The sequence below is a fragment of the Ornithorhynchus anatinus genome, chromosome 1 (genome assembly GCF_004115215.2).
Source record: "Ornithorhynchus anatinus isolate Pmale09 chromosome 1, mOrnAna1.pri.v4, whole genome shotgun sequence".
In the NCBI taxonomy this organism is placed as follows: Eukaryota; Metazoa; Chordata; class Mammalia; order Monotremata; family Ornithorhynchidae; genus Ornithorhynchus; species Ornithorhynchus anatinus.
In genome coordinates, this window is record NC_041728.1 from 81,902,812 (window position 1) to 81,917,482 (window position 14,671).

General features: G+C 43.0%; 1 protein-coding gene across 3 annotated transcripts in view; it reads left to right on the forward strand.

Annotated features, from left to right (window-relative positions):
* The first annotated feature begins 3,865 nt into the window (after positions 1–3,865).
* The window catches only part of COL19A1 (collagen type XIX alpha 1 chain), a 340,279-nt gene continuing 329,473 nt past the window's right edge, over positions 3,866–14,671 (forward strand). For 2 of the 3 annotated variants that reach the window (XM_029066939.2, XM_029066941.2), the window contains exons 1-2: positions 3,867–4,016; positions 11,540–11,666. In XM_029066939.2, the coding sequence (XP_028922772.1) occupies positions 11,576–11,666 (91 nt within the window). In that variant the 5' untranslated portion in view covers positions 3,867–4,016; positions 11,540–11,575. Of the gene's footprint in view, positions 4,017–11,539; positions 11,667–14,671 lie in introns of all 3 variants that reach the window. The other variant, XM_029066938.1, reaches the window with a different exon arrangement.

Here is a 14,671-nt window from a genome sequence, read left to right on the forward strand (position 1 = left end):
ATGCCGTGGAGTCAGGAAGAAATGCAAGATAGCAGTGGAGAAGAAAGATCTGGTCTTGTGAGATAGATTATTACGGTATTTGTTAATCGCCTATGTATTAAACACTGCTCTAACCGGTGGAGTAAATACAAATGAATCAGGTTGGACACAATCCCTGTCCCACATGTGGCTCCCAGTATAACTAGGAGGGAGAAAGGTATTGAATCTCCATTTAACATTTGAGGAACTTGAGGCACAGAGAAGGAAAGTTACTTGCCCAAGGTCACACAGCAGGCAAGTGGAAGAGCCAGAATTCAAACAGAGGTCGTCTGATTTCCAGGTCCAAGCTCTTTCCACTAGGCCACACCACTTCCCAGTTTAGGTATGGTAGTCATCTTCCTAGATATGCTAGTTGAAGCCATGGAGTGAATATGCTCCCCAAGAGAGTGTGTGAGAATCGTTCACTGCTCACTGTGCTCACTGTGTGCAGAGCACTCTATTAAGCACTTGGGAGAATACAACACAACATTCCCTGTCCGCAGTGAGCTTACAGTCTAGCAGGAGGCGGGGGACAGACATTAATAAAAAGAAATAAATTACACATAAGTATAGTGCTGTAGGGTTTGGGGGTGGTGGATGGTGAGTAAAGGGAGAAAGTCAGGGAGATGCAGAAAGGAGATGGAAAAGAGAAATGAGGGCTTGGTCACAGAAGGCCACTTGGAGGAGATGTACCTTCAATAAGGTTTTGAAGAGGGGGGAGTAATTGTCTGTCTGATATGAAGAGGGTGGGCATTCCAGGCCAGAGGCAGGATATGGGCAAGAGGTCGGCAGCGAGATAGATGAGATGGAGGTATGGTGAATTAGGTGGGCATTAGAGGAGTGAAGTGTGCGGGCTGGGTTGTAGTAGGAGAGCAGCAACATGAGGTAGGAGGGGGCAAGGTGATTGAGTGATTTAAAGCCGATGGTAAGGAGTTTTTGTTTGCTGCAGAGGTTGATGAGCAACCATTAAAAGGTTCTTGAGGAGTGAGGAAACATGGATTGAATGTTTATGTAGAAAAATGATCCAGGCAGCAGAGTGATGGATGGACTGGAGAGGGAAGAGACAGGAAGCAGAGAGGTCAGCAAGGAGGCTAATACAGTAATCAAGACGGGATCGGATAAGTGCTTATGTTAAGTTCTGCCACTTGCTTGCTGTGTGACCTTGAGTAAGTCAATTCACTTCTCTGTGCCTTAGTTTCCTCAGCTGTAAAATGGGCATTCAATATTTATTCTCCCTCCTATTTAAACTGTGAGCATAAGGAGGAACAGGAACTCTGCCCAACCTGATTATCTTCTTTCTACCTAAGGGTTTAGTATAGTGCTTGACGCCTAATAAGCATTTAACATATACCACTATTATTATTATTAATCTCCTGAAAATTCACTGACATATGAAGAACCTTCATTTTGATAGAAGTTGGATGGGGATGGTGCTTAATGTTTCTTTTACTGAAAAATGGAAACCATAGAAATTAAAGATAAGAGAAAGAAGATTCAAGAAGGACTACAAATATCAGCATGGACATGAAAATAGAAAGGAATAAGAAAAAGTTGTAGGACAGGGAAGAGGAATGCAAGATTGCCATCCATTATCAGTGTTCATTTTAATAAGATTACCATAAACTGCATTAAGTTCAGTATATTAAAAGAATGGAACAACTTTGAAAATTACAGCATACAACATATCCTTTTCATGGTGCAAAAATAATTAGCTTTGTTTTGCATAGACTGAAGTGCTCATATGTGCATATAGGTAAATCGGCCATTAGATATGTAAAAAGTTCTTTACCAGTATTAGAGTTCTGCTAGAAGTCCCTTATGCATTTTTTAATGTTAATTTGCTGATGTGATGGTAAAGAATAATTAAGGCAAAAAGCTAATTTTTTCAATGAGTTAAATTAATGAAACAGTGACTTATTTTTCTAGGAAAGAGGATAGACTCCTTATTTTAAATCTTTTTTCAAGAAAATTTTAAAAAAAAGACAAAACTTGGGGAATAGACCATTTCTGATTCTATTTTACAGAGACATTACATCTTTAAATTTGTTAACTTAGGAAAACCGTGAACTCTATAACTGAAAAAAAAAGCAGTGTGGCTAGTGGATAAAGCATGGGCCTGGGAGCCAGAGGACCTGGGTTCTAACACCACCTCTGGCAAGTGGGCCTTGGGCATGTCAGTTAGGTTCTCTATGCCTCAGTTTCCTCAACTGCAAAATGGGGATTCAATACCTGTTCTCCCTCCTACTTCACTGTGGTATGAGAATTGGAGCCAGCCTGATTAACTTGTGTCTACCCCAGCATTTAGACCAGTAACACTGTTACCAATATGACCACAGTAAACACTTAACAAATGGGCATGAAAGAAGGTAAAGGAGAATTGCTCTTGAATTCCAAGAAAGGGTATTCTGAATGAGTAAATGGACATAAACTCTCATTTCTTTTATGAACTATTTGTAACAACTTTCTAAAGACTTAATGAGATTGTAAAGGGGCTTAAATCCAAGGTAGAATTAAATCATGCTGGTTCATTTGTATTAAAATACAAATTAGGCCAATGGGAAAGTTTCTGACTTCTTTTTTTCTTAACTTTCACCACAATTAAGTGGATTCCATTAAATGTAAAATGAAAATAAAAGTACAATCAAGAGAATTAGACCTTTAAAGTCTCATTTTAAAATAGCAGTTAATGGATTTGAAGAGTTCAACTAATTAGAGCTACAGCTTTTTTGTAAAAAAAAAAAAGTATTAGATTAAAAGTCCTGATATTAAGCAATATTTACCACAAGACAGACAAGATTATAAATAGTGACTTTCAAATGATCATTAGACCACTGTGACTCATTAAGCATCCTGCCTAGCCGACCTCCGTTGAGTCCAACCATAAAATACTGGTATTTTATGACCTATTCGAGGGATCAGATTGGCAATAATATGAATTTATCTCCTACACAGCTAATCAAATCCTACAGGTTTATGTAACTATTATTCTACCATCCATTTCACCAATGCTTCAACTTTTACTAAAATGCTTAACTGCCAATATGATTTCTTTTAAAATTTCCTTTGGATCCATGGAAATGTGAATACTTGATTTATTTGGTCCTCTCCAATTATTTCAGAATGATAATGATTAAGTTTCTTAAATAAAAATTCTCTGTTCCTAAACAATGTAAATGATGTGATGGTAAAGAATAACTAAAGCAAAAAGCTACTTTTTTCACTGACTGAAATTAATGAAGTACTAAATACATTAATAATGTACTAAATACAATACATAATTGATGTTCTTGAATGCTTTCCCATAGAAAAATAATTCTAACATATCCTTCGGTTATTCTTTAACAATGAGATCCGAAGGGGAAAAAAAAAACCTCGAGACAAAAGTTTGGAAGTGAGAATCAATAGCAAGACTCAGTAGCAGCCCAATCTTCTCTTCAAGAACATACCAATTCTTAAAAGATGAGTTTTAGAAAAAGAAATCAATGAAATTGCTTATCTGTCCTGGGCTTCATACATCAGCTTGTTGGTTGAAAAATTTTTTTCATAACAAATGAAAAATTAATGATATCCTTATTGACCAAATGTTAAAAGCCAATTTCTGCCAGAGAACCGCATATAATGCGTGGGTAGTCAGTCACTGCTTCATAAACCGGAGAAGCGGGACACTCCCAACACCTGCATGCAAGCTTGCAGTCTCAGCTGAGACAGAGCTTAGGAAAAAATAGTTTTCTTCAACGTGCCCCTCTCGGTCGAGAAGAGAGTCCTGTGGTTTTGTAAAAAAAAAAAAAAAAAACCTGTGCGTGCATTGGTGGCTCTCCTATCTTGCGGTGTTTTCAGTTCCGAGTGGGAGGGTCACACGGTGTGAGACTAATAAGGACAGCGATGCATCCCCCTCTCCCACTCTTAGGGAGACTCACTCCTGCAACTCCTCACCACTACAGCAGCTTGGTTCTGATCTCTCCCGGCCGTCTGAGGGACTTAATACATAGAAATTAAAGGTAAGCTCTTCGCATTTAGAATTGATTGTTTTCCCACATGTGTCCTGTATGCATAACCCGGCCATACCGGCCTCTGTTTCTTTCTAATCTTTTTACTGTGCAACAATCATACGTGCCTAAGAAGGCATCCCTATTTGCCTTATTTCATAGTTCCCTCTGGATTGAAGAGGACAGAATTCCTAATCCTGACTACGAGGCAAGTAGAGGGAAATCCGGGCAGATTGTACATTTCAGCTCTTTGGGTCAGTGCTTGTGCCTGAGATTGTTACATTTCAGAGTTCAGCTATTTGGGTCAGTGCTTGAGCCTGGGATTTTATGTTCTGCTGTGAGTAGAGGAACTGGTGGTGAGAGTGATATACACTGTGGGGCACAACGCTGACCCGATGTGAGCGCTGTTGTACGATCTCAAATCTTCTGTGCTCCGGTGGCCCACGGCTGGCGATAGAAGATTAGGGGCTGGAAATGACCAGACGGTTGCTAACAGAGGTCGAGTAGGGCGCACAATAAGTACCACCGATTGATCGCTCTGCCCACAGTAAGCGCCCAATAACTACGATCGATCGATTGCTGAATTGATCGAAACTAGGGAGGCGAACCGGTCCTCCCCATGCACAGACAGCGGTCTTCTTTTAATTCAGTTATGCATTCATTCATTCAGTCGTATTTACTGAGCGCTTACTCTGTGCAGAGCACTGTGCTAAGCGCTTGGAAGGGGCAATTGGCCGACAGATAGAGACCATCCCTGCCCACTTTTCTAATGGCTTCTGGGCTTCCCTCGGGTTCTCGGATTGGTCTTTCCTCAACGCTCAGTGCAGTGCTCGGCGCACAGCAGGCGCTCAATAAACTCGATGGGGTGAAGGAATGATTTTACCGCAGAGTCAGAAGAGGAGGGTGGAAGGGAGGGCAGCCGTGGGACGCCCAAGAAGTCACACTGCCGGCCGGGTGCTGGTGCCCGGCTCCCCCGAGGCTTACCTGCAGCCCTCCTCACCTGGCCCAGGTGCCCCCTCCCCATCCCCCCTCATCCCCCAAAGTTTCCCAAAGTCTTGTTGCCTTCGGGAGACCCCGGCAGGGCCCTAATCGGGGACCCCCGGGGAGCCAAGGAGCTCTGCAATGCGCGCCGCCCCCCGGTGCCCACTCCAGGGGATCCACCCCCGGTGCCCATCCCCGGGGACAAACCCCCCCCCCCCGTGCTCAGCTCCGGGGACTCACCCCCCCCCCGTGCCCACCTCCGGATGGGACCCCTCCGGTGCCCATTCCAGGGGACCCGCCCCCGGAGACCTACCCCCGGTGCCCCCCCCCGGTGCCCACTCCAGGGGACCCCCTCTCCCGTGCCCACCTCCGGTGCCCATTCCAGGGCACCCACCCCCGTGTCCGTCCAGGGGACCCACCCCCGCTACACACCCCCGGTGCCCACTCCCGGGGACAGCCCCCCCGATTACCTCCGGGGACTCACCCCCCGTGCCCACCTCCGATGCCCATTCCAGGGGACCCACCCCCAGTGCCCACTCTAGGGGACCCACCCCCGGTCCCCACCCCCGGAGACCCACTCCTGGCGCCCACTCCCTGGGACCCATCCCCGATGCCCACTCCCGGTGACCCACCCCCAGTGTCCACCCCCGGAGACCCACTCCCGGTGCCCAATCCCGGGGACCCACCCCCGGTGCCCACCCCCGCTGCCCACTCCCGGCGCCCACCCCCGAGGGCCGACCCGGGCCGGGCGCTCACTTGACATCTGTTCCAACCTGGCACGCTCGCCCCTGTGCCCGCTGGAAGATCCGGGGTGGCAAGGAGACCCACAAACACTGGCTGGCTGGCTAGCTGGCTGGCTGGCTAGCTGGCTAGCTGGCTGGCTGGCTGGCTGGCTAGCTGGCTAGCCGACTGGCTGGCTGGCCGCCTGGCTGGCTAGCCGGCTGGTTGGCTAGCTGGCTGGCTAGCTGGCTAGCTGACTAGCTGGCTGGCTGGCTGGCTGGCTGGCTGGCTGGCTAGCTGACTGGCTGGCTGGCTGGCTGGCTGGCTGGCTGGCTGGCTGCTGGGCCACTGGAACTTGGTCCCCGGGCTAGGGGCAGTGAAGGGGCAGGGAGTGTGCGGCGGGCAGCCCATGACAGATGAGTGCCTAGGATGAAGGAAGAAGCGCCAAGATCCACAACTGCAGAGAAACTGGGGGTGAAAAATGCAGGGGGGATGGCCTAAAGCTTTTTAAATAGCAGTATAGACCTCCTTTGGCAACGGAGCATGCCCAGCCCCGCGAAGAGCTCCTCTGGACAGTTTTAAAATGTGAGATTTATTATTATTACAAATAATAATATTAGCTGAGTGTTTACTGTTATGATTGTTATGATGATATAATTATTATCAATCGTATTTATTGAGTGCTTACTGTGTGCAAAGCACGGTACTAAGCACTTGGGAGAGTATACTATAACATCAAACACATTCCCTGCCCACAATGAGCTCACAGTTTAGAGGGCTTCCATGGTTTTCACAGAAAGACGGACAGAGAGAAAGGAAGCCAGACGGAGAGAAAGGAAGCCCAACAGAGAGAGGATAAGTAGCATCTGGTTCTACGGCAAGGCATGGGGAGAAAGTTGCATGGAAACTAAAGGAAGCAGCGTTAGTGTAATAATAATAATAATGTTGGTATTTGTTAAGCGCTTACTATGTGCAGAGCACTGTTCTAAGCGCTGGGGTAGATACAGGGTAATCAGATTGTCCCACATGAGGCTCGCAGTCTTAATCCCCATTTTACAGGTGAGGGAACTGAGGCACAGAGAAGTGACTTGCCCAGTCACATAGCTGACAAGTGGCAGAGCCGGCATTCGAACCCATGACCTCTGACTCCCAAGCCTGGGCTCTTTCTACTGAGCCACGCTGCTGATTGAACCTGACTTAGTCTGCAAGGTTTTCTCAGTGCTTTCAATGTAATCGGTGTTTGGGGTATATTGCTGAGGATAGATGAACTCTTCTCTGAAGGAATTTGCAGCTGTACAGGAGAAACAAGAGGGCGCTAATATAATCAGCTTCATTTTATACATCAAAATCAATACTTGTAAGAATGAGTTGACAGTGGATCACAGATTGAGGGGCTATTATCAGAGACAGTCCTAAAGAATAGGTGGTGTTAGTCAATCAAAGGTATTTATTGAGCTCTGTTTGCAACTCAGTGTGCAAAGATCTTGGGAGAGAACACACAGGAGTGGTAGATAAGCTTCCTGTCCAAAAGGATCTTGCAGTATAGAGGTGACAGACATTTAAAATAAATTATGAATATGTACCTAAGATCTGTAGGGTGAATATCAAGCACTTTTAGTGCTTATGCAATGAAGAAGGGAAAGGGAGTAGGGGAAATAAGGACTTAGTCAGGGAAGGTCTCCTGGAGAAGTGATTTTAAATAAGGTTTTGAAGATGGGGAGAGTGATGGTCTGTCATATATGAGAGGGGAGAGAGGTCAGAGGGAGAACATAATAATAATTATGGTATTTTTTAACCACTTACTATGTGCCAGGCACTGTACTAAACACTGAGGTGGATACAAGGAAATCAGGTTGGACATAGTCCGTGTCCCACATGGGGCTCACAGTCTCATTCTCCATTTTACAGATAAGATAACTGAGGCCCAGAGAAGTGAAGTGACTTGCCCAAGGTCCAGTGGCAGGGCCAGGATTAAAACCCATGACCTTCTGACTCTGAGGCCCCTGCTCTATCCACTATGCCATACTGCTTCTCTGGGCAAGCAGTCAGCAGCAATACACAAGATTGAGGTACAGTGACCAATTTGGCATGAGACGAGAAGAATTGACTGATGCTTTAAAGCTGATGGGAAGAAGTTTTTTTTGATGCAGAGGAGGATGGATGACCACTGGAGGTTCAGAGGAGGTTGGACTGAACTTTTTTTAGAAAATTGCACTGGGCATCAGGGTGAAATAAGGACTAAAGTTGGAAGAGATAGGAGGCAGGTATGAAGATGAGAAAGGAGACTGATGGCAATAGTCTAGGTGGGATATGCTGCTGACCCCTTGTCCACATCCTCCCTCTGGCCTGAACGCCCACGCCCCAGTACATGACAGACCATCACTCTCCCCATTTCAAAGCCTTATTAAAATCCTATTTACTCCAGAGAACTTCCCCTGTCTAAACCTCTCATTTCCTCTACTCTCTCTCCCTTCCGTATCACCTATGCATTTGAATCTGTCCTCTTTAAGCACTTGATTCTCACCCCACCCTCAGCCCCACAACACTTAAGGACATATCCATAATTCATTTTAAAGTCTGTTGCCCTTTCTGAACCGTAAGCTTTTTGTGAACAGAGACTGTATCTACCAACTCTGTTGTACTGTACTCTCTCAAGTGCTTAGTACAGTGCTCTGCACAAAGTAAGCACTCAATAATTGATCAATGGTTATGATCAGCAGAGTAGCCCTTCAGATGGAGAGGAAAGGATGTATTTTAGTGATGCTGTGGAGGTAGAACTAACATGCCTCTTTTGTCACATTGGCAGTAACGGACAAAATTTCACTGTCAATGTTATGATCTTTGAATACAAAAGACAGATATGTACATATAGATGTACCTATTTATGCATACAAGCATACTGTATTTTCATTTTTTTTTGTATTTGTAAACTGCTTACTATGTGCCAGGCATTGTACTAAATGTTGGGATAGATATGACATTATCAAATTGGATACAGTCCCTGGCCCAAACAGGGTTCACGGTCTTAATCCCTATTTTACAGATGTGATAACTGAGGCACAGGAAACTTAAGTAACTCGCCCAAAATTACACAGCAGGTACTTGATGAAGCCAGGATTATTAATTCGTTCATTAATTCATTCATTCAATCATATTTATTGAGCACTTACTGTGTGCAGAGCACTATACTAAGCCTGTGGAAAGTACATTTCAGCAGTAGAGACAATCCCTGCCCATAGCGGGCTTACCGTCGAGAAGGAGGAAGACAGACATTCATTTATTCATTCATTCAATTCAATAGTATTTATTGAGCACTTACTATGTGCAGAGCACTGTACTAAGCGCTTGGAGTGTACAATCAAAACAAGTAAACAGGCATCAATATAAATAAATAGAATTATAGGAATATAAAAATATACAAAAGTGCTGTGGAGCGGGGAGAGGGGAGGAAGAGCCAAGGGAGTGAGTCGAGGTGATGCGGGAGGGAGGGGGAGCTGAGGAAAAGGGGAGTTTAGTCTGGGAAGGCATCTTGGAGGAGGTGAGCCTTCAGTAGGGTTTTGAAGGGGGAAAGAGTGATTGTTAGGCAGATTTGAGGAGAGAGGACATTCCAGGCTAGAGAGGACACGGGCCAGGGGTAGATGGTAAAACAGGTGAGATCGAGGCACAGTGAGAAGGTTAGCACCAGAGGAGTAGGGTGTACAGGCTGGGATGGTCCTCTGACTCCCAGGCCACTGCTCTTTCCATGAGACCAATACTGCTAATGTTAAGCTATATTGACATAGGAAGGGATTTTATACATGGGTTGGTTCAGGGATGATGATTACTTCATTTTTTTCTCAGTAATGTGGGATAATGCAAGGGGGAAAAGAGCAACTCACATTTGTGGTTCTCTAAGTGGGAGGGGAGCAACTCAAGTACATACTGTATCTGAGGTGGAACAGAAAGTTTTATTGAATTTGGTCACAGGTTTGAGTTCCAAGTGCATGAATGTAACATTTCCAACATATTTGGCCCTGTTCCACCTTTTTTTCAAGTTTCAGCCTCAGGCTGTTTCAGAGGTAAGAGGCCTTTTGTGTTTCACTAATTAATCATTACTCTAGGTCTCAGATGAGTTTCATTGATGAAAGAAACAAATTCTACGGTCAAGCCCAATATCTGGTGCCTGTGAAAGGGAAATAGGACAAGTTCAAATATATTTAAGTGTGTAATACATAAAAGACAAGAGAAGGAGTGACAAGAGTACACAGAAATAATTTTCAGGCAGTATAGAATGCATAAATGGCATGGATGCTTGTTCCCATATATCTAACCAATCAGTTGCATTTATTGAGAGCTTATTGTAGCCAAGTGCTGTACTAAGTGCCTGGGAAGATACACTACAGTTAGTAGACATAATCCCTTGCGCTTGAGAAGTTTACAATCTAGTAGAGGGAGGAAGGAGAATCTCCCAAGACATCAGCAAGATATAAGCTTATAAGGTATACACTTATACCAGGAAATGTGTCTGCCAACTTTGCTGTAGTGTACTTTCCCAAGTGCTTAGTACAGTGCTCTGCACATAACAGGTGTTCAATAAATACCAGTGATGATGATGCAGTAAACTGTACATAGGCAGTGAATAGCAAAATGTAAGTGTGTTTCCTCTGCATTTTTTCTTGTACCTTATATGCAATGCCAGTGGAACTGGCTGGAGTTCTAATAAACTAAAATTGACAAGTAAACGTAGATATTTTTGCACAGATCTTCATAACCTCAAATCACTCACTTAAGCAGTGTTACTCAGAGAGAAGAAGGCTGACAAGTGTCTATAAAATTATGGACATCTGTTATCCAAAGGTCTTCTTAAATGTAGAAGACAAATGAAATTACAACAGTAGGCACATTAAGTGACCTTTTGATTAGCTTTGATCAAATTCAACATCGGTTTTGTAGTAGTAATACCTTTCTCAGAGCAATCAGGTTTGATGAATTTTGCAGTTGCAATTCCTTGATCTGAACTTTGTAAAAGAATCTGGACTTTTATGTAACAGAATAATATGATACTAATTTTGCTGTTAGCAAACCACCTACCCATACTTTCAGTGATAGAACAATGGATCAAAATATTAAGCATAAAATATAATCACAAAGTTTAAATTTTGGGGCCAGATGCTCTGGTGGAAACTAGGATACTTTTTTGCTTTAATTTATTTCCATTATACCACTGTTACTGGAAAGACCATTTTGAACAATCTTTTCCTTTTGCATTTCAATGGTTGAATTTACAAAATCTGTAGAGAAATGCACTTAGAAATCATTTTTCTAGAAAAGCTTGCTGATGTGTCAGTGACACAAAGCCAGCTGTTTCTCACTCTTAAAAAGAAACTTGTATAGGGGAAACAGGAAAATGTCATCTTTTACTTATCTTTCCTTTTCAATAAAACTTTTTTTCCCCATGTATCAGCACTGATGACTCTCTGAGCAGTCATTCTGGAGCCAAGTGATGGACATCTTAAGGCTGAACAGCTAAACTGAAAATCAGAGGAAAAAAGTTACTTCCCTTCATTAATAAAATGATAATTATACTTTTTAAACCCTATCTGGCAGTGTTCCTGCAAATGTATTGGTCACACAGCTAAAAAGAACACTTTGGAGAAAACAAAGTGTAAATATCACCTAGTCCATGGGGGCGTTTCAAACTAATCTGAAAACTTCATCAAAGCTCTTTAATGCAAATGAAGATGCATTCTGCCATAGTTTTCTTTGACTGAGACCTTCTTTGTACTGACTCTCATTTGAGGGGGATGAGTGGAGATTAGAGGTAATTGTTTTAAATCGTATTTTCTCTGTTACAGATTTGTTGCCACCTGTTCACATGAGTTCAAGGAGAGATGAAGCACGTTGGATCTTGGATTCTTTGGCTTTGGATGAAAATCCTCTTGCTTCCTTCATCCACTTCCATGTCTGTCTCAGATAAATCAGGTAGTTTTCATCCTTCTGACCTAGTGCCAGAAACTCACTATTTCCCTCATCCATAAATTATTGAGCCTGACTTTGTACCTGCTTGGAAAGTTCAGTGTTTACGTGGGGGAATCACTAGAATTTTACCTGTCCATAAACAAAAGCTGTAACAGTTCTAAATTAACCCATTAAATAAGCTTGGACTTGGTGGCATGGTTATTGTGTTTCACCTAAAACAAACTTACCTATATACCCTGATGCAACAGTATTGAGCACTATTTCACTGTCTTGGTAAAACTTTGACAGACAAGAGTAAACTGTGTTGTAGGTTACATTATATAGATAGAAATTCCCTCAGTCAGGAAGATAGACACTTGAGTGGTTTTCCCAGAATTGGTGATTGTGAACCAGCTGCATTCTATCACTCAGTTCTCTTCTGACAGACAAACATTGCAAAATGGCTGGCTGTCGGTAGGGTGCAATTTGTTATTGGACAGAAACCTGTTGGGCAGTGAACAACTAATGTGCCTTCCTCCAGATTATATCACTTTAAGGAGAGAATCCTATTCTTTGCAGAACTTACCATACAAACCAGTATCTGGAAATCAGTGGATGTTTTCATCATGAAAGAACTGTTTTAGATAGAGGAATGGTGAGATAAAAGAACAAAACAAAAAAGCTTGTAAGATCAAGCCAGTAGAAAAGGGAAGAAAAAATTGCTACATTTAGTTCTCTTTTAATGTGATGGTTGTTTTCTTGTGGAACCTTGCATTAAGGAACACTCATTTTGTGGCATTCACTTGCATGAATGCTCACAAATAGTTTTGGCACACCCTGCCTAAGCGGCTCACATTTTCATAAGAATGTTCCCTAATTCCCTAGCCTTGTTCTAGCTAAAATACAAATGAAACATGTGTGCTGGGTCAGAGCTGAGTATCAGCATGGCATAGTGAATTGAACATGGGCCTAGGAGTCAAAAGGTCATGGTTTCTAATCCACCACTTGTCTGCTGTGTGACCTTGGGCAGGTGATGACACTTCTTGTGCCTCAGTTACCTCATCTATAAAATGGGGATTGAGACTTTGAGCTCCACGTGGAACAGGGACCATCTCCTACTCAATTTGTCTCCAGCCCATTGTTTAGTATAGCACCTGGAAGATAGTAAATGCTTAACAAATACCATCACTTTCATTATTATTGTTGACTTTTTTGCCCTCCCAAGCTGTTTGGTGCTCTTCATCACCATCATCACTGGCATTTATTAAACATCTACCTTTGCAGAACACTGTGTATGCAAAAGAAGAAAAGGACATGGTTACTGTTCTCGAGGAGATGTGACACAAATTTGCCCAACTTCAAAAATATTTCCCTACTGAGTAGAAGAATAGGTATGGATTATAAAACACAAACATATTTAGATATTAAGCACTTACTATATACAGAGCATTGTAGTAAGCACTTGGGAAAGTGCAGTACAATAGAATTGGTAGACATGATCCCCTGCTAGGGCACTTAAAAACTGAGTGCTAAGGAAGTCTGGGGGTCAGAAGGTCATGGCTTCTAATTCCAGCTCCTCCACAGAGACTGAAGTAAGTGCTGGGGTGGATACAAGCAAATCAGGTTTGACTATCCACTCTGCAACACTGCTTCTCACTTGTGAGCAAGTCACTTCACTTCTTTGTGCCTCCGTTACCTCATCTGTAAAATGGGGGTTGAGACTGTAAGCCCCACGTGGGACAGGGATTGTGTCCAACTCGATTTGCTTGTGTACATTCCAGTGCCTAGTACAGTGCCTGGCACATAGTAAGCACTTAACAAATACCATTATTATTATTATTATTAAGGTGACCTGATAGATGAGGGACTAGTAAGGGATTACTGTTTGGAGGAGGACTTTTGAGATGGGGTTTTTTATGATTTGGTGGAGTTGAAGTGGAAGAAAGTGGAGATAGGCATGAGCTAATAATAATAATAATAATGATAATTGTGGTGTGATTAATATGAGATGGACAGGTGCAGATGAATTGTGGTTAGAATTTAACAGAGGAAGAGCACAGAAAGTAAGCAAAAAATAGAAGGGAAAGGAGAGTGAATAGATAAAAGTGAGACTGTTGTAGCTAGTATTTAACCAGTCTTTGTTTTATGGGTGCAGTTGGCTTTTGAGGAGAGAGTGATGTGTTCTGAATGGAGTATGTGTATGGAACTGTATATAAAATATTGCTTTTTATTTGATAGTCTGAAGAAGGTAGGAGGGCTGAGCCTTGGAGACCAGTAATTAGACTGATATAGGAATTCAGATGGCTTCAATTAGGGTGGAGGATGGAGAGGAAGGGGTAGCATCTACATAATATTCAAGATGAGCTGTCAGAATTTAGAACATCAGCTGTAGACAGGGAATGATGGAGTTCAAAGTGACATAATGTCTGAGCTTTTGGGAAAGGTAGGTGTAAGCTCATTGTAGTCAGGGAATATGCCTCTTATATTGCTACATGTTACTCTGCTGTGTGCTTAGTACAGTGTTCTACACACAGTAATCACTCAATAAATACGATTGACTGACTGATGGCGGCATCATTCATAGTAACGGGAAGTTATAAAGAGGAGAAAGTTTGGAAAGGAAGGTAAGAACCTCAGCTGTTGACATATATGGATTTAAGGTACCACCAGTCATCCAGATGGAAGAGTCCGAGAGGCAGAGAGAGATATGAGATTTTAAAGCAGATGAGATGGTGGGGCTGGAGTTGTAGATTTGGGAGGTATGTGCAAAGAAGTGATAAGTGAACTTTCCAAATAGTTCACTGAATAGAGACCCAGACTGAGCCTCATGGGCTATCCACAGGTAACTGTGAAGAAAGGAAGAGCAATCATCATCACATCATCATCATCAATGGTATTTATTGTGCACTTACGGTGTGCAAAGCACTGTATTAAAGTCTTGGGAGAGTACAATGAAATAGAGTTAGTAGAAAGTTCCCTGCCCAAAATGAGCTTACAGTCTAGGAAAACCCCAGGGTAGTCCAGTTTAA